Below are 24077 nucleotides of genomic sequence, written 5' to 3' on the forward strand. Positions count from 1 at the left end.
TGTAGCCTAAAACCCACGCTGAAATGTTGGTTTCTATCGTAGAACAGCTGTTTATTATGCTTATGATCACAGCCTTTTTAAATCCAGTTGCTTGTGATCGTGAGCATAAATTAACAGTAGAACAATTATCAGACTATCAGCACTGACGTTCTTGCTTAATTGAAATGAATGTAATGTTATTTTTATATTCAGCTTGAATGAAACTGGCCAGTGGGGTTGAAAGTATCACGTTGTGTATTTGTAAATAGAGTTTGGACATGCCATGATGTAGAAAGTCAGTTCCACCATCACCTTCCCTTTGTAAAGTGACATTCTTTTTCCTCTTGTTTTGTTTTCACCCGGCAGCACAACAGATTTGTGCGAGATACTTAAGATGACATGACTCTGACTGGTCACTGAGGGAGCAGCTGTTCAGATTGCTGTTTGCTCCTTGTTGTTAGGACTGAGTCTTCAGGTTTTGGGCTTGGTTGATGCCGTTTTCAAACTGAATGTATGAAGCAAATAACAATAAAATGACACTACTTAAGAAGCGGGTTTGTTTAGTTTTAATTTCAAAGATAAAGAGTCTCATAAAGCACAGTGTGAAACTTGATTCACCGTCAAATGATTATGTAGCTGGGTATTAAAGGATCCTTTATTATGACAGCTGCTTAATAAATTAGATTTGCTACATTAACAGCCAAAACAATAACAACACACTATGAAACCCCGCAGCTCATCATCTGTCTGAAACAAGCTGTTTTAGCTGCATGGCCATTTAAGCCAAACTTTGGGTCTCCTGTGTATTAGAACTCGTCCTATTGGCTGCCCCCAGCAAACAGACGGTTTAAATCACAGGTGGGTGGGGCTTGCTATGCTCACATTTTAGGGGACATCAATCGTGAGTCATCATAGAGACTCAAGAACAGGAAAATATATAAAGGGTGTGATGGGGAGCACAAAGTCTGGCTTCATAGGGACTGCTTTTGCATACGAAACGTTGGCTATGTTTATTAGCAGTATTTGTCTTTTTGCATGCATTATGTATGTATCTGACAATAAGGAAAAGCATAATGAATTTCTTTTAAGTTAAAGTTAATGGACTTTGACTTTAAACAAACTTAATTCCTTGAAAATCTAGATACACTCACCTGCCATTTCATTAGTTACACCTTAAGATACACCTTGTTAGTTCCCTGTTTTCTTTCAGAACTGCCTTAGTTATTTGTGATTCAGATTCAACATGATGCTCAAAACATCCTTTAGAAATTTTGGTCCATATTGACATGACAGCATCACACAGTTGCTGCGGATTTGTCACCTGCACATCCATGATGTAAATCTCTACTTCCACCACATTTCAAAGGTGCTCTATTGGATTGAGATTTGGTGACTGTGTACGCAGTTTGAACAGAGTGAATTTATTGTCATATTCAAGAAACCAATATGAGGTGATCTAAGCTCTAGTCTTCTATTGTTCAATTTGCCCGTACGAACTCTTATCTGACAGTAGTGGCACCCGGTGTGGTCTTCTGCTGCTGTGTCTCATCTGCTTTAAGGTTTGACGTATTGTTTATTAACCCTAGAGATGGTTATGTAGGAAAATCCTAGCAGATCAGCACCTTCTTAAATATTCAGACCGGCCCGTCTAGCACCAACAACTATCCCATTTCTTCCCCATTCTGATGGCTGGTTTAATCTTCAGCAGGTAATCTTGACTTTGTCTACATGTCTAAATATGCTGAGTTGCTGCTATGGTACTGCTATTGGCTGATTTTGGTATTTGCATTGACAAGCAGTTGAACAGGTGTACATAATGAAGTGACTGGTGAGTGTAGATGAGTGTAGATATGTTTACTGAATTATGACCAGGTAAATTATGAATTATGAAATATAGCCATCTACACACAACATTATCATATGAATAACTCTGTGTCTACAGCACAGAAAATGTAACTCAGTTTCTGAATATGAATTAAAGAAAAGGTTATATTTTTAGCAAAACAGCAGGAAAATAAAGATAAATTTTATTAACTTTTATTACTAATGTAAAAGGGCATATAATATAATATAATATAATATAATATAATATAATATAATGTAAAAAACTGTATAAAATTCCAACACGTATTTTTTACATAATAAGCCATCAACGGTAATTGACTTTAGATCATTAAAACTACATGACCCAGAATGCAGCACTATTGTTACGCATGGGGTCCGCGTCGCGCCGGGCAGGGGAAAAATTACGACTTTGCGCATGCGCCTCATCTATGTTGTTGTTTGTGGCGGTAAGATGGCGGCGCTCGGAGATACCTCAGCTCCGGGGGTGAACGGGTTAATACAACAATTCACAGCAATAACAGGTAAAAATAACATTTTAATTAGCGTTTATTTCACTCAGTGGATTTTTGTGCTCATATAGGAACACTTCCCTCGCCGGGTAAATCTTGAAATCCGTGCGCAGATGAGAAAACGGGCGTTAAGTGTTGCTCTTGCTCCTGCGCTGCCAGTGGTTTGCAGAGGGGAAAAGGCACAGGCAGTTATCAGCTAAACTCAAGTGAAAGACTCGGAAAATGAACCTTAAAGCCGCCAGCTTTGAAACTTATTTTTAATCATCACTTAAAAATGTCTGTTTTTCTTATTAGTGCTCGTTAAAGACACAATCTCGCTAACCTAGAGCGGTTTGTATGCTCTTTTTTTTGCGTGGCGTGTTGCTCGATAATGTGGAATGGAGGTCGGCTGTTCAACATTTCCCTTCTTCATCACCACCAGCCAGACTTCATGTTGTTGCTGTCACTATGCCTCTGACTGTGGCCCCAGACACTATTTATTGGTCACAACCTGAGGACTCCGAGTGTCATCGCAGACATTATCTATAGTTTATCAGCACTTTGACACAGTGGACGGTGTTTTTTAAGTTATTAAGCGGCAAAGAAGAGGGAGACTCTGTTAAGGGGCTGCTACTTTATACGGACATGCGCAGTGCAGACCAGAATTTCATCGTCGCCCCGCGGCACTCCGCTTATAAATCAGGTTCATTCAGATGTGGAGTGTCCAAATCACTGTCACGACGTTGTGGACTGCCGCCATGTGTGTCATTAAGGCTTTTTGCATTGTTCAGGTTTTTTCGCACATTTCCGTTTATTTACCAAACATCGCGTTGTATATGCGGAGCATTTCCGCCCACTAAACCTTTTCTGAACTGAAACTGAACTGTCATGCGGTTGTTTGGCGTTAACTCATTTCACCATAGTGATAAAGCGTTAGTTTAAGATGTGCTTTGTTTGTCCTAAAAGTTGGGGAAACTCAGTAAAACAAGTAAAGCATTTTTTTCCCATTTAAAATCAAAATAAATATAAAAGGTAAAATAAATGTGTCCATTGTCAAAGTGACATGTGGTTGCTTCTGTGACCACATATACGGAAAAACAAGTAATCAAATACTAAGATATTCCAAGGTTACCAAGTACTACTAGACTATGTTGTCACATGAGAATAAATGGCATTTAATCCCTTGAGTGAATAAAACACGTGTGTATGTACTCATAATGTTTAGTGAGCTGGTTATAACTTTACTTTGGGCCTTATGTGGAACAGTTATAGCATAAGACAGAGAAGTTTGAACATTTAAGAATTTTTAATGAGGTCAGTGTTGCTGTTTGCCACCCTCTGTGCTTTGCTTTCACCCAGTTATATGATTTTATTCATACTGCTGACAGTGTTGTGAAATTATTGGTGAGGTTTGCATAAAGCAGAAAAAAGACTTGATCCAGTGTAATAGAAAAAAAAAGCAGACAAAAGGTTCACTGTCACGAGTTTGATGTGATGCTGGTGACACCTTGGTGCACTGGTTAGTACCGCTTTGGAATCCATCCTTGGTACTCCAGCTTCCTCTAATAGTTCAAAGACATGCTTGTTTAATGGTGATACTAAATTAGCTCTAGGTGTGAATGTGATGGACTGGGAACATGTCCAGTGTGCCCTGCCTTTCTATGAAACTTGGGATAGGCTCTAGCCTTATGTGACCTCACAAGTAGAAGATGGATACCTAGACTGTGATATACCACTCTCAGAAAAACATGAGCATTGTAATATAGCAAGTAGGGATTAAGGAAAAATTGATAGAGCGAAGTATGATGATATTTTGTGTAGTGATGTTGTGTGAATACAGGGACGCTAAATATTGATATTGTATTAAACAAGTTTAAATACCCTGGGAATACTGCAAACAAGGGGGCTGATCTAATGCACCATCATCCCGAGATAACATTAGCCAAGCAAAATTAAACTAAATCAACTGAACTGAAAAACTATCTAACACTGGTGACACTTAGCTTGACAAAGCAACTACCTAATTCACAGCTAATGGCTAACGCAAATGAGTAAAAATAGGACAGCGGCTTCCTTGTATATAAAAATAATGGCTGTATTTAATATTTTTCTAATCTGTGACCACAACTTGTGCTAACTAAATGTTTATGGCATTGGTGATTGCACGGGTTGCCTGATAGGTGGTAACTTTTTTGCAAACAGTAACAGTCTCACCTGGACTGACTGCAGTCAGCTTCAGAGAGATTGTTGGAAGTTTATGAATAATTGCGTCTAATTTATTCTCGTAGACCGATTGCTAACATGTTGCCATCGGTCTGAATGAGTCGTCAGCACAGCTCGAGGAGGACTGAACTGGCTGCTCACTGGTTGTATTCTGGTAATATTTCTCACCCCAACTGGTTGCAGCAGATGGCCGCCTGGTTCTGCTGGAGGTTTCTTCCTGTTAAAAGGGAGTTTTTCTTTCCCACTGTCGCCAAAGTGCTTGCTCATAGGGTGTCATATGATTGTTGGGTTTTTCTCTGTATGCATTGTTGTAGGGTCTACCTTACAGTATGAAGCACTTTGAGGCAACTGTTTTTGTGATATATTAATAAATTCAATTAAAGTTTAATTATGAACAGGAAGGTTGCTGAGTGTAACTGTTAAATGTTCATTTCTGTGTATATACACAGCAACAGATATGTGATTTTCAACAAATTGTCACAGGTAATTACTGCATTAACCAAAATAGACTGCATTTAGTTAACAACTTGACCCCTTATGGCAACATTAATGCAGTTTTTAGTGACAGTGTTGGTTTGCTTGACAGTCTTTTATAGAAAAAAATTTTTTTTAAAAAATGTTTTATCACACTAATGTAATTAGGACCTGGCCAATAAAGTTTTTTTTTTTTTTTTTTTAGCACAGATACCAATATTTGATTTTTCAGCCAATATTTTGTTTTGTTTAGGCAGTCAAAACCAAAAAATATTTGCGATGTGTGGTTATTTATGATTCCCTACTAAGATAATATCCATCCATCCATTCGCTTCCGCTTATCCTTTTCAGGGTCGTGGGGGGTGCTGGAGCCTATCCCAGCTGTCATAGGGCGAGAGGCGGGGTACACCCTGGACAGGTCACCAGTCTGTCGCAGGCCTAACACACAGGGACAGACAACCATTCGCACTCACACTCACTCGCACATTCACAGCTAGTGGCAATTTGGATTATCCAATTAACCTATCCCCACAAGCTGCATGTCTTTGAACGGTTGGAGGAAGCCAGAGTACCCGGCGGGAACCCACGCAAACATGGGGAGAACATGCAAACTCCACACAGAAAGACCCCAGCCGCTAAGATGGGGGCTAAGATAATATGACGATGCATTTTAAAAATAAACTTTTATTGTCATGAGAAGTGGTAGATTGCTCCTTGTACTCTGCCCATCTCTGCTTAGATTAGCAGGTTGTTGTTTGCGGTGATTCAAAATTAAGTTGCCATCAGAAAAAAAGCAGAGTGCCCTCTAGTGGGAAAACTATGCAACATCAACACTCATAACACGGTGGAAGTGCATTTTGTTCATTTTGACTTCATTCATTTTTATTTATCAGCATCTATGAGATTTCCAATAAGGATATATTAGCAAATACCTTATAGCTGCTGGTTGAAAATATCGGTCAGCTGATATTTGGCTCTGAAATACAATGTGCCACTATGAAATTCTCAATGTTATTTGTTAATCTGTAAACATTTGTGAACGCATTGTGCTCATGGTTAGTGCCTACATATCTAACTCTCTTCCAGGGGCCACAGAGAGCGTAGGAAAACATATGCTGGAAGCATGCAACAACAACCTGGAGATGGCAGTGACCATGTTCCTAGATGGAGGCGGGATTGCAGAGGAGCCCAGCACCAGTACTAGTTCTGCAGCGTCAAGCAGCAGAGCGCCCTCTACAGAGTAAGCTGTGACTTTTCTCCACAAGCCTAGGTCAGACAAAAGTAAAACAAAACCCACAGAGTTAGTTTGTCTGTTTTGGTCATGTTTTATTTCAAAAAAGGAAACTTCTCAAATTTTCTGCTGATTGTTTATCTAAGCTTAGAATCTGTGTTTACCACAAGCTGACATGAGACGAAAAATAGCATTCGTTTCATTGCTTCCTTATCATACTAAATGTTGATTGTTTGTAATATGATTACAAATCTTTTACAGCTGATTGCTTGTCTACATAAATAACTCTGTATATGTTGCCTTCATGCCTTCCTCAGTGAAGTGCGGGCTCCAATTCCTCAGAAGCAGGACATATTGGTGGAACCAGAACCCCTTTTTGGAGGTATGCTGTTGCTTTTATTTGTCAGTCCTGCTTAAGGCAAAGAAATCTTCATGTAGACTGCCAGCTGTCTGTAAAGATGATGATGATTTTTTTATTTATTTGTTTACTTATTTATTTTTTTATTACATATATTCAGTGCCAAAGCGAAGAAGACCTGCTCGATCAATATTTGATGGTTTCCGAGACTTTCAGACGGAAACAAGTGAGTATTTTCCAAAATGTACAAGTTAAAGCAAATAAAATGTGGTAGTGCTGTTTCCTAATAATCACCATTAAAAGTCTGTCTCATATTTCTGTTGTGGCATCTTAACTTCCAGTAATGAGTGAATGAATGTTTTTCTGTTCCTAGTCCGCCAGGAACAGGAGCTGCGTAACGGTGGAACAGTGGATAAGAAACTGAGCACCCTGGCAGACCTTTTCCGTCCTCCCATTGAGCTCATGCACAAAGGCAGCTTTGAGACGGTGAGGAGTCACTCACAGGACACTGTACCCCACACCTTTATTCAGCCTGTGTGAACTTTCAGCCAAATTTTAGATGATGACTGAGTAGGTAGATGGTGAAAACCTGCAAGGTCATGCTTCCTTGCTTGTGATCGCACACCGCCAATGCAAAAACCTGTTCCCAAAAAAGTTGGGAGGACTAAAATTTGTGTAAAAGCAGATTGCAATGATTTGGCATAACACCAATTTGACTGTTTGTAGTGGAAGAAACAACATCAAATGCTTAAAATCAGAAATTTTCTCATCTTATGGAAAGGACACACTATGTTTTTCTCACTAGTTTGACTGCTTTGAAGGGGCAGTTACTTCAAAACAGCATGACCCCCACCTAAAGAAACACTGGGAAATGCTGGATGATATATATACAGGTTTTAGGCCAAAATATGCCACCATTAAGGGGACTTAGGGAGTTGGTGCCAAAAATAGATATTTATAATTATTTAGAATATGTACCAGTATCATTTCCTAAATGTAGGCCGATATAAACAAAGACAGTAGAATTTTTAGCATAGTTGCAAAGAAAAATTAGATTTGATAAAAGTTCGACTTTATTTGACCTTGGAGAAGAGGTCAGAGGTCAAAGTAATGTGATGTTGAGAATCCCAAAAAATCATTGCCTTTATTTTTTTTACATTGTAAATATACCAGTAAGAAACCTAGGTCGTGTCCAAATTCATGGGCTGCATCCTCCTGAGGACCTGGCATTCGCAGTCTACGTGAGCCGGGTCCTCAGAAGGTCGGGTAGGCCGGAAGTAAACGGCTGTGAAATTGGACGGTCTAGCCTTCAGATTTGCGACACCGCTGTCTCGGTGGAGTCTAATTAACTCAGCTGTCTGCTCCTTGCTATCTAAAATATAACAGGACACTGGTGTAAATTCTCGACCATCTCACACGTCTGTTTAATCAGTTTTCTGTTTGACGTTTATTCAGCTGTGTGAAAACCAAGTAGGAACCCACCCGGGGAATTAATAAAGTTTTATTTTACCTAATCTAATAACTTTAATTTCAGCCAAACCGATTTACTCACGAACAAATAAAACACCGAAAAAAGCCAAACAATAACATTTTTAGGTTATCTAAGTATATTATATTATTTTTAACCTGAGTAGCGAAAGACCGTGGTGTTCTGAAAATGATGTGCCGGGAGTTTGCCGTTCTCGGCGGCTCTAGTGACCTAGCAGCTTAGCTCCCAGTTAGCTATCGAGCTGGTGGATAACAGACGTCTCCGAACACGTCAGACAACTTCTGCAAATATGTGATATCTTGATAAAGCGAGCAGATATTTGAAGTTTACACAGCTACATTCTCCCCTGAAAATATGTTAAAAGTTTATTTTGTGACCCAGAAAGAGTAATAAGAACAATATTAAAAACTTAGTAGTGGCCGCCATTGTTGAAAACTGGAATTGGCTGGGCCGCGCTATGAATTCTGGTATATTGTGGGCCACGATGGATACACCCAACCCATCCTTCAAATTCGGAGAGAAGGAGGACACATTTGTCGGCTGCATTCGGAGGAGTCTACGAATTTGGACAGCCTTCGTCACGTCGCTGTGACGCAATTGGCCTACAAATGCGGCCTCAGGAGGGTGCACCCCATGAATTTGGACACCCCCATAGTTTTAAATATCTCTATATAGAATTATTATCACTTTGATCTTCAGATCATTCTATTGACCTTGAAGGAGAGGTCAGAGGTCAAATGTGACATATTTTAAAACTTTATAAACTTTTCTATATGTTGACAGTATTTACCACAATATTCAGAGTCACAGTCACTAAGTCTTTTAATGGATTGTTAACACGACCCCACCCCTAATTTTTTTCATCAGAATTCATACAAAAAAATTCAATAAAAATTTCATGTACACACAGAATTACACATGACGACACACACAAGAATGAAGAACAGAATTTTTCGCTTTCAGCATTTGATTTGTAGTCTTTGAACTATTTCCAGTTGAAATTAAGGTTTCAGTTCATTGTAAATAATCTTTTTTCTTAGTTAATTTTATTATTTGTTCTCCACCAAGCAAAAGATATGTTTTGCGTTTAAATCAAAACTTGCAGACTTAATGATTTCCATCATAAAGTACATTTGTCTTTGTAAATCGTGAATTCCCTCTAATTCCATATGTCTTTCTTTACGTTTATAGGCTAAAGACTGCGGACAGATGGAAAACAAATGGCTAATGATCAACATTCAAAATGTTCAGGACTTTGCCTGCCAGTGTCTGAACAGAGATGTGTGGAGTAATGATTCAGTGAAGACCATCATCAGAGAACACTTCATATTCTGGCAGGTATGAGGTTTTAAGAGCGCAGTGTGGTGTTTTCTGTGATGCATGGCGTTATTCGTGAGGGAATTTATTTAGTCCATCCATCTACAATTTGGTAGTTAGGTGTTAGCACCATCACCTCACAGCAAGAAGGTCCTGCTTTTGAATCCACTGGGTAGCTCAGGCCTTTCTGCATGGAGTTTGTATGTTCTCCTTGTGTGTGCGGGTTTCCTCTGGGTACTTGCTCCTACAGACCAAAGACATGCATTTATAAAGTTTGGGTTTTTTGTTCTACACAGGGTATAAAATGCTTTTTTAAACCTGTAGGATATACTTCTATGATGCATGTTATATTTTTCCCATGTATGGACAAAATTTAACAATGGTATAACTTCAATTGCAGCTCAGTGTGTAGCAGTGCCACAATCAACACCTCTGGTTTATGCTACCAGAGCACTTAAATACCACCCTAATTCTTACAATGAATACAGCAAGCCAAGCCAAAAAGTACATCAAGCCTACATGTTCACTACAATAACGAACAGATGTGCCTGCTTCCGAGCAGTTGAGACCATCATACATGTCTGCTGTGTGTAGGTGTCACTGCAGTCACATGCTGCTTATAGCAGATGGCAAACGACTGGCTCGTTCGTGGGTGGGGCGAGACAACTGCTGGCATGTCATATTGTAAGATGTGGATTATAGTCTTTAGAAAATGCAGTACTCAATGATCAAAGGGGTTTAAATTCTGTTTCGTGTTTAAAATTGCCATCAGTTGAATTAGCCATCATTGAGCAAAGATGGGAAAGTGTATTTTTAGAGCTGTAAAAAACAACAAAAGACAAAAAAAAGAAGCAGTTTTCCACGTAGAGGTACAGTAAAAGGTTGGTTGGTATTGGTGAGTGAGGCTATGCTTTTCTGTTTCTGAAGTGGGGTGTGCCTGAGTAAAAAGTAGAAAACTCTGGTCCTGTTAGCTCTAAAGGGCTTAAAGTGAGAGTAAAAGTTCAAAATAATGGGCTATGGAGAGGAGCAGCACAGTGGTGCAGCTGTTAGCCTCAAGATGGTCCCAGCTTGAGCCTTTTGGTGAAACGTTTTCATGTTAAAATGAAACATAAATGCAGGGGTTCTTCCTTTTAAAAGGAAGTTTTTTTCTTCCTACTGTCACCAAGCACTTGCTCATAAGGGGTCATATACTGTAATAACTGTAGGGTCTTTACTTTACAAAATAAAGTGTCTTCAGACGACTGTTGCTGTGAATTGGCGATATATAAATAGAAAAGAATTTAATTGAATTCCTCACACAGTCCATAGAAGACATGGATGTTAGGTTAACTGGTAAATCTAAATTGGCTGCAGGTGTGAATGTGAGTGTGTCAGTCTCTCTGTGTTAGTCCCATGGCAGACTGGCTACCTGTCCAGGGTGTACACCACCTGGGATAGGCTCGAGCCTGACTGTAACTCTGAATTGGATAAGTGGAAGAAAATGGGTGGATGATGGAGAGTTGGGGAGGGAGGTACTTTTCCAAAGCAGTCCACCCGTCTTTGCATTATGCAGTGTGGGCACACTTTAAGTTCAGTTTATATTCTATCGTTCATTTTCTCCCTCTGCAGGTATATCATGATAGTGAAGAGGGACAAAGATACATCCAGTTCTATAAGCTGAACAAGTTTCCCTACATTTCGATCCTGGATCCACGCACAGGTGAGTGTTTGTGGAGGGCTGATTGATGATGAGGGTTTGCTGATGTACGAACACACTCACACCATTGAGTTGTTTCCAGCTGATCAAGAAAACAAACAAATATGTGATTTACTGGCAAGATTAAAGTACAGCTCTCACTCTGAGAGGCTTACAAAAGCAGTTTTTATTATAAATGCACAGGAAGATGATGTCTGCATGCATCATTTTGTAAGACATTAATAGTGTTATGAAAAATAATTTAAATGTCAGTAGTCTTCAAGTAGCTTGAATAACAGTGTTCATATCAGGAAATTGAATTGAAGCAATACTAAAGCGACACAATTGGCTATTATGTCACAATAAACTGTGTAAATCTGCAGTGTTGATCCAAACTGATGTGTGCGTCTCTCTCTCTCTTTTCTTATAATTAAATACTTAATTATTTCCTGCTTTTGGTGATCGGTTCTGTTCAAACCATGTTCACATCAGGTCAAAAAATGGTGGAGTGGAACCAGCTGGATGTGGCGTCGTTCCTGGAGCAGGCAACTGGCTTCCTGGCAGAGCACGGACAGCTCGACGGGCCATCCTGCCACGCACCTCCTGCCAAACGAGCTCGCTCTGTGGGTCTTTCATCTCATGTGTCACCTCTAATTCCCTCTATGTTTTTGCTCTAATAAGAGCTCCTCGCTCCTGCTGTGGCTCTGTTGGAATTTCCTCAGTCACACCTCTGATCAGTTTCAGAGGCATCTGGGATGTTTGTTAGGATTTTGCATCAGAGCTTCAGGGTTTGGATAAATGTCATGCTATGATCAGTATCAGCATATTTTAGTGCTGTGATATTTGATGTTGTCAGTGTCACGCAGCCATCCGTATTGTTTAAAGTCTTTGTGTTGCTTTACTCAGATCTTTGTTACTTTTTTTTAAACAATTGTACACTATTTTATCTTTTAGGAAAGTTTAATCGATGCCAGTGAAGACAGTCAGTTGGAGGCAGCAATCCGAGCTTCTCTACAAGAGACCCACTACGAGTCCTCAAATGTCCCCGAACCCCCCGATTCTCCTCGATCAGACGATGAATCTGATGCAGAGCCTTTCTCTGACAGCGAAGGGCCTTTCTCTGTTGACGGCTCAGACAGCGAGACGCCAGCACCCCATGAAGAGAAAAGTTCGACCGGCAAACACACTGCGACCCCCTCTGCAGCCACTGCAGCCCAGCAGCGTCTTCATCCTGATAGCTCCACTTCTTCCTACAGAAAATCACCGTACAAAGAAAACAACCACAGTCACAAGAAAGAGGAGAGCAAAAAGAACCACCTGGAGCCCTCGGCTCCCGGGCCTCGTCATCCCCAGCCTGATTCAGACTCTGGTGGGAATCACTGCGCCCCACTACCTGAAAGCGCAGGAACTTCAAAGATCAGCACCACCACAACCTGTGATGTGGACTGTCCTGAGGACAATGGTACGACAAATGAAAAGTATTTTAGGTTTCATGAGTGTGCGTGTGTGTGTGTCTATATGTCTGTTTTCGATGCAATCATAATAAGGCGAGCAGCAAGTTTGCTTTAAAAAAACAAAAGTCTAAAGGCCTTTGCGGACGTGCAAACTCTTTCCGAATATTTTGTGCACTAAAAGTTAATTTTAGGGCTCATCTATTCTTCAGTGTCAACTTATTTCACTGCATGAATTTGTGACTTTTATTCACATTTGGAAAAATAAACAGATCTGCCCAGACAGACTACTGCACTGTAGTTCAAAGTGCATCAGTACTGAATATACAATGATATGGAAATCGTAAAATAATGCTGTTTAGCCACAGACACAGCGCTAGACACTGCTCCGGGTCAATCAGCTCTCTGAAATTACTTCTCTCCCTCCTCAGTTGTGGTTCCAACTCTTTCAAAAACAGCTCAAACTGTCCCGCTGACATCCTGAGATATTTACAGAAGCGGTCGTGGTGCTGCTTCAGCTCCTTGATCAAACCATGAAATTGTCCCTACTACTGCAATGCTTTCAGTGTGCATCTGCGTTACACCACAAGTTTGGATCCAAAAAATTAGCTTTTTTCAACGTGCTCAGGGTATTAAAGCCTTAAGGTGTCTTAAGAGCCCACTTATGCCAACACATAAGTGGGTGCTGCTGGACTGACTCCATTTAGATCAATGATGGCCGTGAAGTCAGTCCTAGTCAGCTGAATGTAGACAGACCCTTAATCCTACTATACTATTTGGTCCCTTTGGCTGGATTTAGCATTAGTTTTATTGCTGGAGTGTGTGTGAAGATTTCAATCAAAATGTGTACCATATATGACCAGTGAAGACTGGTACTAAGCACTAGATTTTCTGACGGTTTCTACAGTCACATCCCTTGCAGAATGTGGTGGTTGTGTGTTGTTTTTACTTGGCGGGACCCAAGTGATAAGTATGTTAGTGGTTTCACTCATCTTGTCTAATTACAGTCTGGTGTAATATCTGTGTGCGGGCACCTTCTAGTGGTTGTAGTTCTGGAGCATAGACAGAAAAAGCAATGAATGTAGCTTCTGTGACGTCACCTATTGTTTAGTAAAGTCCTGTCATAAAACCTCAAGCCAAGCATTTTCCCCCGTTGCCACCCTCAGCGCCACTCCACTAGTCCGCATACTGACGTCTCTACTGACAGCTTAATAGTGTGAAAGCGGAGCGTGACAAGGCTGCTATAGGACTGAGTCGGAGGAGTCGCCCTCTGCTGACCATTAAATAGAATGCAAGTTTAATGCAAGCGCACACAGTCGTAGCTGTTAATTCAAAGATCAATTCATTGTTTATCTATGTGATGTGTGTTTTTATGCCTTTTGACCAGTGTGTTCTGGCATTTTTAAGTATAGTGGCTTTTCAGTTCTGACAGCATCATCTTAGTAACTGTTTTGTTTTTAATAGGTCCCAAAGCCAGGTTGATGCTCCGCTACCCTGATGGACAGAGAGAGCAAATTTCATTGTCTTCTAAAGCAAAACTTTTGGTGAGTGAACCCCAAAATCGCTGATATTCAAGTAAAATAAACAGTAGTACATGTTTATAATGCCTAATAAACATGGCAACATTTTTTTAAAATCTTTTTTTCCCCTACCTTCCAAATTATACTCTCTCTTTAAGGCCCTGGTAAGACACGTCCAGTCTAAGGGTTATCCTAACGAACGCTTCGAACTCGTCACCAACTTCCCCAGAAGGAAGCTCGCCCACTTGGACTATGACATCACGCTGCAGGAGGCAGGGCTGTGTCCACAGGAGACTGTATTTGTGCAGGAGAGGAACTAGCCTTCCAGACACACTCACTTTTCGCTTGTCTGTATCTCTGGTAGACCTCACCCTTTCACCAATGATGTGGGATGATGTTACTGGCCTTGATCCCATAACCTTTTGTTCTGGAGGTGGCCCTGGTTTTTGCCAAGACAGATAAGGGTGGATGGGCTACTTTCACCGCCACTCAACTAGTCCGAATACTGACGTCTCTACTGACAGCCTAATACCTTTGTAGTGCTCTACAATTGGCCAGTAAGGTTTAATGGATGCCAGCAGTCTTTAATGTTTTTAATAAACTATATACTCTGCTCTGAGGCAAGCCTCATTTAGCTTTCAACACTGGGGCATATCAGAACAGAATATATATCATATAGCTCATCTTCAATTAAAAAATGAAAAAAGAAGAAAAAAACACAAATAATAGATCACTAATTGATGATGGGCCACAAGGGACTTGTACAAAGAGACTTTTACCTCTCAGAAAGGACATTAAATCAGTCAGAGTTTATTTTCTAGCTCTTCTTGTTATTTTCTCTACCTGGGACAGGTAAAGGGAGGCTCATTCTTGTTTATTTTGACCCAAATTTGGTCTCTCACTCGGTCATTGTTGAAACAGTTGTAATTATTTGGAAGGCAGGGGCGCTAAGAGGCCAGGTCCAAAAATTACAAAGTCGTGAAAATGTGTCTTTTGATACAGAAGGGAATGAATAAAAGGTGGTACATCTCATCAGTCACACCTACACTGTACAGAGATGGCTTAGAGAGACTGATATTTCGATGTAGTCATTGTTTCCTTTCTTTTTTTATATGCTGCCAAGAAAATATGCTGATGTTGAAATATAACCACCAGAAAACAAAAAGAGAGGTTGTGCTTCATCTTTTTCTTTATTATTATTATTTTGAATCGTTTGTGTGGCTTTAATTTAAAGTTAAAACCCCAAACGCTTGAACAGCTAACAGAGTAAATAACTTCAGATTCAGCTGGAACTACTGAGAACACAAATGTGTAGTGCACCTCACTTTAAAGATTAAGCATTTTTAGTGTGTCCATACTACGTTTTGACGTGTTTTATTCCTGGAGCCTCGGTGAAACCAGTAAGAGTATTTTACATCTTATGTGTAATGCACATTTCTCAAAAAAATGACAGGAACACTTGATCATCACAGTATAACACAGATGGTTAAACTTTTCAGTTGGTAACCACAGCTCCCAATGGGGATCCATTCCACCTGGTTTGGTCCAAATGAAGTGACAACAGCTGCACTGGACAGGCAACTCCCCCCTGCGCAGGGAAGGCCACAGACTATTGCTCCTGACTGATTTTCCTCTAGTTCTCCTTTTTGGAAGTGCCCTTGCCATCAGTGGCAGCATGAAATGATACCAGTTAGTCCAGCTCTTCTGTGATACCGTATGCAAACAGGCAGTTGCAAAGTTTTCTGTCTCCTAGTACAGCCTTGAAGGTGTAAATGGGTTATTGCACAAGGAGAACTAGACAGAGCCACAGAGGGGGCATCAGCTCAGCAGCAGGACTGGTATCTGGTTCTTGATGCGAGAAGGAACTGGAGGAGCACTGCCAAAGCCCTACAAAATGACTTCCACTGGAATACTTGAGCATGTTTCTGATAGAAACACTACCTGAGGGTGGCATGAATGCCCAGCAGTTTTTAGTAGGACGTGTGCTCACAGTACAGCACCGAGCAGCTCAATTGGTGATGGCCTGACAACACCAGAGCTTGCAGGTTAGCCACTGGTGCTCTGTTCTCTTTACAGATGAGAGCAGACCACCTTTAAACAACATGAAAGAGCCTGAAGACGTTGTGGTGAATGTTTTCTGCAACATTATCTAGTATGACAGGTTGGGCAGTGGTGGTCTCAAGTGGGATTTCCTTGCATAGAGACCTCCGTGTGTTAGCCAACAGCAGTTGGGTATAGAGATGAAATCCTCAGATTCACTTTACATCTTTTGCTGGTGCAGAGTGATGCCTTGCCTCGTGTGGGCAGTGTGTAGCCATAGTGGTAAAGGCATAGGTATCATGGCCCTAGAACAATATTTATGAGTCCCACAGATTATCTAGTACCTCACTTATGCTCTGATCCAGGATCTGGGAGAAGATGAACCAGGGCATCATCCACTGTCTGACCAGGAGCGTACCCAGACGTCTGAAGTGCATGGAGGCACATTGAGGCTGTAAACATTAGTGAGCCAGATTAGTCTGATCACTCTGATATAAATTTATAGCTTTTTTGTTGTGATTTGATGATTTTGGTTTCCACTGGCTTTTGTTACATAATTTTGTTCTCAGCAAATTACAGTGTGTATCAGTAAAAACTTTCAGCCTGAATATTTTGTCATCAAGAACCAATGTGTGATTTAAGTGTTCCTGTAACTTTATTTTATTTTATTTTATTTTTTTGGAGCGGTGTATTTAGATTTTTTTTTTTTGTGCTGAGGCTGTTAAAGACTTTTCTGTGTGTCTGTTCAGACTGAGCAGGTTTGTGTTTCTTAATATGGACAGATGGTGGTGATAACGTACCTTAAATACCAACAATTCCCCGAACGCAGGTGAAAATTCCACTAAGACCAAAAAGACACTGACACCAATATTTTATAAGCAGTGTTTTAAGTTTTAACTGTTCAGATTAAAAAAAAAAAGTTTAGAAAGTATCTTGATGCATTCTCAATCATCAAGGTAAGTAAATCTCCAAAAGTTGATTCTGTTCATCTGGACGTAGTGTTTCGTCACTTGGAGTCATGCATGTGTTAACTGGTGCAGGGGTTTCTGTGGTGGAGTATGAGCTGTTTCCTTCCCAGAGATTTTTCTGTGTTTAAGTTTTTCACTCAGGCGTCCAGTCCTGGAAGAAAAGAGGTGATGTTTCTTAAAAATGTTACAGTGATCTATGTCAGTGGTAACAATCATAAGGCCGGGGGACTAGAAGCAGCCCAGCAAAGATCCACTATCTGGTCCACTGGAAGACTTTGGAAAATATGAAGGAGGGAATGAATTTTGGACTTTTAGATGGATTTATTAGATTTAGATTTCATTCATTTTTCTTGCTGATAAAGTCTCCTCCATGGCCATTCATACAACGCCAAAGTAATTAAGAGACAGATAAACAATTAAATGACAGAAAAGTTCCATCAGCTATAAAAAAAATTTGTTGTTTTTTAAAGTGGGTTCACAAAAAGCAATTTTGAAATCAAATCTTTGAATTGACAGAAGCTTTGTTTTGTAATTAGAGCACAGTCTGAGCTACCAGACGTTGTCTAATTTTGCGTATTTATTTCTTGCAGTTTAAGCCCAAACAATATTTCTTTAACATAAAGAAAAACGAAGATATACTGTTGAATTTACATGGCTGCTTTTATTAACCCTCTCGAGGCAGGCGTTGCCGATTTGCAACAGTTAAAAACTAACAACCTGGTTACCCCACATACATATTTTATGAGGGTTTTTTTTACTCAGAAGTACCACTGCAGGACTTGGTTGTGCATTAGCAACAAAAAGTTTAATTTGAGCCTGAAAGGGTTAAGACATCACAGCCAAGTGTGTAGGTAAACTTCTTTTTACTAACTGAAATGGGAGTTTCACTGGTCTGGATAAAAAATGGGCTGTATGTGCTGCAAATTGAATGTTGGCTTCAAATTTTGTCCAATCAATCAAAACATCTTTCTTCGCAAATAAGAAATCTCACAGTTAATACAAGACTTGATGCTCCTGCATCACTGGCATCAACTCTTTGTGTGACAGGCGTTCTTTCCAGTTTGATGGGTTGACATATTGTTTGTCACACCCACCTAGAAGCAGTTGTCTGGTCTTTTTAAACTAATATGTGACCACTGCTGTGACTCATAGATTAGAATGAGATCTTTCCAAAAGAAAAATCCCTGGACAACACCTGAAAATTGTTATTAACAGTGCCTGGTGTGGGGGGCAGTGGTCAGAGGTGAAAGAGTACAGTGTGCAGCTGTGCAAACAGATGAGGAGTCTTGAGTCTGTTTCACTCCCCTCGCTGTGTGGATAATACAGTATGAGACAATCATTCTTTCACCTCCTGCTTTTTGTGTAAAGGACAAGGGTGAATAAACACAGGAGGGCGAAGGGAAATTTTATTGCTGACTAAAACAGAACAGCTAAAACCATTTCCCCCCACGAAAAATCGTTAAGCCCATCAGAAGTTTCGCAAGTCTGAGATTACTGTGTGTTCCAAAGTCACATCTTCAGAGCAGGAAACTCTTTAAAACATGCATTTTCTTTTTCACTTTGTCAGTCAGTCAGAGAAATTGTGTTTTTCCCCTGCTGAATTTCTGGTACCTCCAAATAAAGGAGCAACAGTTTAAAAGCCCACATCGAGTAGCAATGACCTAAATCAATTTCACACTGAAGCCGAGTTGATTAATCGGTGCTGAAATTTTAATGACACAGCAGGACAGCAGCCCTCAGGCTTTGTTTGTTCAAAGGGTTTGTCTGTTGCATAAAAGGCTGGTGACCCCAGTTGTCTGATTACCTCTTAGCTCATTCTCAGAACGAATCAATAACAGTTAATAAACAGTGAGCCATTTTTGGGTCGAGTTTAGACATAAAGTTCAGTTTGGACATCACATGAACCAGTACTCAGACTGGGATTTTAGTCTTCTGTGTCCCCTGGGGAGCTATTTCAGACTTTATAGGAGCTCCAGTGAAGATGCTATTGGTGCTTGATGTGTTGACCTTTGATTTGTTCCTTAGGAGTCCCAATTTTATGACCTCCATGGAGTACCCACTAATATTTATGCATATTTGGAGAGTTTTTAGACTCTTGCAGGTTTTGCACATTTTCTTTTGTACTCTTTATGAAATGGATTTAACTCAATCAACAAAAAGTTACAAGTTACTACAACTTGACTGAAATCCATTAAGTATTGCTCATAACAGGAAGAGATGCAAATTAGCTCATATAAGATCCTTGCATGTAATTGTGTATCCCAGAATGAAAACCTAGCATGGAGGTTCAGTGGCTTTTCTGTAGACCTGCAATAGATTGTGTAAAAACACAGATTCTGGGGAAAGTATACGAATATCTGAAAATGCCCAGGAGCAAAAAGAAGCAAGGTGCCACCATAAATCTTTCAATAACTGGCCACCAGTTTCCCAAAACACACCTGAGTAACTCACTTCAGCATGATCCTCCAGTCTTCCTATCATTTCTCTACAGGTTAACCATGACATCATCTGCCCTCAGACTTGAGTGAAATCCAGATCTTTTGCCAAGTATATCATGAATTGATGAGAGAACAGGCCTCAACTTGCCATGAAAGTGCCTGTGAGTCTTAAAATCACTTATGAGCCTCTGAAAACGGGGATCTGTTTAGAAAAATCGCTGAAATTCCTAAACATCTTGATTGTTTATTTAAACTCCAGTGTGGTGACATTGCCCAAAAACTCCTGGAGTTTCCTGGAGTTGACTGTATGACAGGAATAATTCAGAATGACGGCTGTTCAGGTCTCAGAGAAGCAGCTCTGAATATGTCTCCTTCCACTTTAATGTCAATCTCTACTGAAGGTGCAATTAAAGTCACCATTTCTATCAGTGACGTAATAACAGTATGAATAACTGAGGAGCCCGATGTCTCTGATTCCTGATGGAGGAGATGGATGTTTTTCTGCAAACTGACACTTTCTCAAAGTGTACTCATGTGTGGGCCTCAAGATGAATCACTCCTGGCTCATGTGTCACGGTTAACTCCAGTGTTGCCTCTCACTCAAACGCCTGCCTTGAACACGCCTTCACATCTTACAGGAGCACACAGCATTTCACCTGCACCTGAAGGGGTTATTGCATGCACAGTGGAACAAAACCTTAAAAACAAAGATGACCATAAAAAATACAACAAAGCATCTGCTCTTGAAGCTCACCCGTTTATGCAGACTACAGTACTTTGTTATTCCCCTGCTCTGTGTACTCTAGGAGAACAGCCATGGATGATAAGCTTATCTCCTCTGACTCAGCACAGTCAGAATGACTTAGCGAACAATAATCTCTGATACGCAGTCCTTCGCAATAATCCTACACTTCAGAAAGTTCAGTCACAAAGCTACAAAGACAAATAATGGTGTTCAAATTCATGTTCACAGCCACATATAAAAATCTAGAACTGTGTGACGATTTTATTTGGTTCTGTTTTCTGATCTTATAACAAGAAACGGTCCTGCCTGCAAAAGCTGGACAGGTATGTTACGGGATTGCCAGGTGTGTTATCAAGCACCCCAAAGTCCTTTAAAAATGGGACTGACAGCAATAATCTTCTTTGATTTTTTTTATAGAGTAAATGTTTAATTCTAGTGTGTGCGGCAGGAGTTAACCACCATGATGAATTAATTTCTGTTAGGATTAATAAAGTTTTGTAGAATCAAATGAAAGACAATTCATGACCCAAGCAGTTCTGAGTGAAGTGTCAGCAAAGATTAACAAAAGCACAACATTCAGATTGAACTGCAGACTCACAAGACAGATACTGTAACGAGGGCTAAAATCATTCAAGATCAATTCCAGACTACATACCTCAGATGCCCACAACATTCATTTGTATTTCTTCTGGTTCATCTGAGTTCTTTAGATTCATAACACAAAACAGGGCAAGAAAATAAACAACCCTTGCAGCAAATACCCCATCAGATCAGCTGCATGAGCAATATCTGTCCAGTGTATACCTAATAGAAACACACTCCGCACCCTAGCAATAGAAAGAGATGCTTATACACAGAAATGATTAACCTGGACTCCTGTTTCTCCTCCTGGGATTTAGTCCTACAATTAATACAATCATTCCACAAAAACTGAATGGCAGCCTGGCGCTACTTGGACTTCGACCCTCTCTGTATCACTGAGTGATGGATTTTCTTACAAGGAGGCCGTCATTCACAACACCACCTCCTCCTCCACCAGTCAAACACTACAGACGCCTTCCCCCGACTGTGTCCTGACCCTGTTTCTGCTGTGTCACAAAGCTGGAGTATGATGGCTCAGCTGGACGTATGGGGCAATCATGATGCCAAGTTTGCATAAAACATAAAAACTCACGTACTGTGGGAAGGAAGTGAAGGAACTGAAGACCTGGAGAGAAGAAGAACTACAAAACCTCACAAATGCTTACCATGCATGCACAAACACAGCCAAAGAAAGACAGTCAACCGGTGCCAGGTTCCTGCCATGCATCTCCCACAGATGTCCAGTGAAGTGCGCTCTGAGCATCATGACCCACATCATCACACTGTTTCGTCCTGCTGATTAGAATGGGAAGTAGTCATGATTTATTAAAATAAAGTTAAATACAAAATTATAATAACGATAAATGTAACTGATAATCTAAAGCACAGAAATATGTTTGTTATCAGCGTATTACAACTATTTGATAAGGTACAACTATATTTGGCAGGAGATCAGTTTCTACTTCATAGATAAGTTTATAAAGTAAGCTTATCTTGATTTTGAGGACTTTAATCTCTCAAAATAAAGACTTGTGTAATCTGCAGACTCACCTTTGGACACATTTCAGTTTTGCTAGTTTATCTTCCAAGTCACACATTTGTGCTGATTACCTGGAAAAAAAACAAACATTTTACAATCTGTACTTTCCCTGCTTGTATTATTTAGGGGTACTTCCTGCAAGCCCACTCTAAGGTCAGCATAACACCTTAAAAATGTGCACTCAAACTTTCCCTACTCAGAACTGTCCTCTTTGTGGAATGGGTTTATTTTAGATGTAAACATTTCTCAATACTCAGGGGTATCATATTGATTTCTCAGCTGATGGTGAATAATACTGTATCAGAGACCCTGATAAGATGGCTGGACTAATTCCTCATGTTGTAAAGTAAATTTAACCATAGCAATATTAATACTTGCAATCACCTATTCCACAATTATGTGTTATTATATCTAGAGCTGGGAGCATAAATATTTCTTTCCCTCTTATTTTGCTTTTTTTTTTTTTTTTTTTTTAAAGAAAGATGCATGGAAGAGATGTGCTTTTTGTTCAGATGATCAATTTTATTCATGGCTGGCCCAATTTCAAAGTTGGATGCGTCCAACCTTTATCTTTAAAATTGATATAAGGGATAATTTAGCTATTTCTGCTACTCATCATCTTCACTGGACCTTATTCTGTTATTAAAAATCATTATTTTAGGTTTCCTATTGTTCCTTTAAGTTTTACCGCCTTCAGCCAAGTAAGACATTTAAAGTTGCACACGGACACAGCAGCACAGAACAAAAACTGCATGAATAAAAATGAATTTGGATAATAAAACACTGCAGAAGCAAGAAAGAAAAGCAGATGATGCGAAATAAAAAACAGATCAGTTTTCACTTACACAGGCTTTGGCTGTGGATGCAGGATGGTGTGCAGTCCTCTGCAGAGCTGTAAAAATTAGATTAATTAGTTAACAATAATAATCTTTTATTTTGATTACTTCATTGTGAGTGGTAAATTATGTCTCCTAATTCCAGAAATACTAAGTAGTTTCTAGATACAGCAAATATTCTTCTTCTTCTTATCCAATATTAAAGGATGGTGTACTACAGTAATGTTGCTACATTAAGTATTAAATCCATCCAGAATCATGTTTTGGATCTTCCAAAGTTACACCACCGAACATGCATCATTAAACATGAAATGTATTATGAGAGGTATTATGTGATATCTCTACATTTGATGGCTGAGAATAAAGGAAGCGGTCTTATTGGTCAAATGTGCAAATCAGCATGAACCTTAGTGCTTGCATTGGGTAATATTGACTCTGTAAACACAGCTCCCAAGTGGGTCACACAAACTGCAACTTTTCCAAGTAAAAAAAAAACAAAAGAAAAGTTTGCAGGTTCTGATTTTAGAGGCTGAATAATTATGAATATTGAATGAAACTTTTATGCCACTTCTGGATACAGAATAAAGACAATTATATTAAATTAAAAAACAAATTGCAAAATAAAGACATTTTCTCAAGAAATACAATATTTTGTGTGCTATATAAAGTCTGGTGGCATTTATACTTCTATTCCACGTATTTACTAAAAAATTAAAATATTTTACAGATGTTTCCACAACAAATATTTCAGGACATCCATTCTTTCCTGCAAAACATCACATGAGTATATTAAATTCTCTACTTTAAGCAGTCCAGAGTTATATTCTGAACCAAAGTTTAGATTTTTCTTAATTTCTTTCTTTTTTAAGTTAACTTCAGCATGACTATGAAGATATTCCATTGCAGGGCTTTTTACATGTGGAGTATTTTTACATTGTGCCATATATACTTTTATTCAGACACCAAAATCCTTTTCACGTGGCTGGTTAGTCCTGAGACCAGAATGCTTTACTGCAGTAAAAACTCCAGGGGTTTTTGTTATTGTTTTGTTTTTTTTTTACTCTTAAATATAGTTTAAACTCTGTGCTGCAGAATGTTTTGTCCTCTGACCAAACCTTTAACCCACCTGAAAACAAAGATTTTTGGTCCTGCACGTGTATCCTAAATATGCTCATTTCTAAATATTTCTGATTTCAAATTGTGCAAACAAACTGTTTCAGATGACTAAATGTTATTTCGTATTATGTGGCAATTTCAGATTGTCCGTGAAACCTAATCTCTGTCTTTTGCACACTAAAGTACACACGTGCGCCCCCACATGCGCACACATTAGGAAACCTGAGCAAACTCTGGCATTTTTATCTTTTGTCCCGGTCCAC

General features: G+C 39.6%; 1 protein-coding gene across 1 annotated transcript; it reads left to right on the top strand.

Moving 5' to 3' along the window:
• Window positions 1-2262: 2262 nt before the first annotated feature.
• On the top strand, window positions 2263-15127 carry ubxn7 (UBX domain protein 7). The gene is made up of 11 exons (XM_005721326.1): window positions 2263-2345; window positions 6096-6249; window positions 6558-6622; window positions 6759-6824; window positions 6972-7084; window positions 9279-9425; window positions 11013-11103; window positions 11572-11702; window positions 12034-12541; window positions 13995-14074; window positions 14209-15127. Exons 1-11 carry the CDS (start codon window positions 2276-2278, stop codon window positions 14368-14370), a joined length of 1587 nt encoding a protein of 528 aa, XP_005721383.1. The 5' UTR covers window positions 2263-2275; the 3' UTR covers window positions 14371-15127.
• The last annotated feature ends 8950 nt before the right edge of the window (window positions 15128-24077 follow it).

The sequence above is a fragment of the Pundamilia nyererei genome, unplaced genomic scaffold (genome assembly GCF_000239375.1).
Source record: "Pundamilia nyererei isolate P.nyererei 1_Seehausen unplaced genomic scaffold, PunNye1.0 scaffold00004, whole genome shotgun sequence".
NCBI classification, from domain to species: domain Eukaryota; kingdom Metazoa; phylum Chordata; class Actinopteri; order Cichliformes; family Cichlidae; genus Pundamilia; species Pundamilia nyererei.

Bases quoted from the DNA above. Each gene is read 5' to 3' on its own strand.
- ubxn7 (XM_005721326.1), top strand. From the start codon at position 2,276: ATGGCGGCGCTCGGAGATACCTCAGCTCCGGGGGTGAACGGGTTAATA. The intron at 6,250-6,557 runs GTAAGCTGTGAC...TGCCTTCCTCAG, and splicing joins AGCAGAGCGCCCTCTACAGA to TGAAGTGCGGGCTCCAATTC. The intron at 11,104-11,571 runs GTGAGTGTTTGT...TGTTCACATCAG, and splicing joins GATCCTGGATCCACGCACAG to GTCAAAAAATGGTGGAGTGG.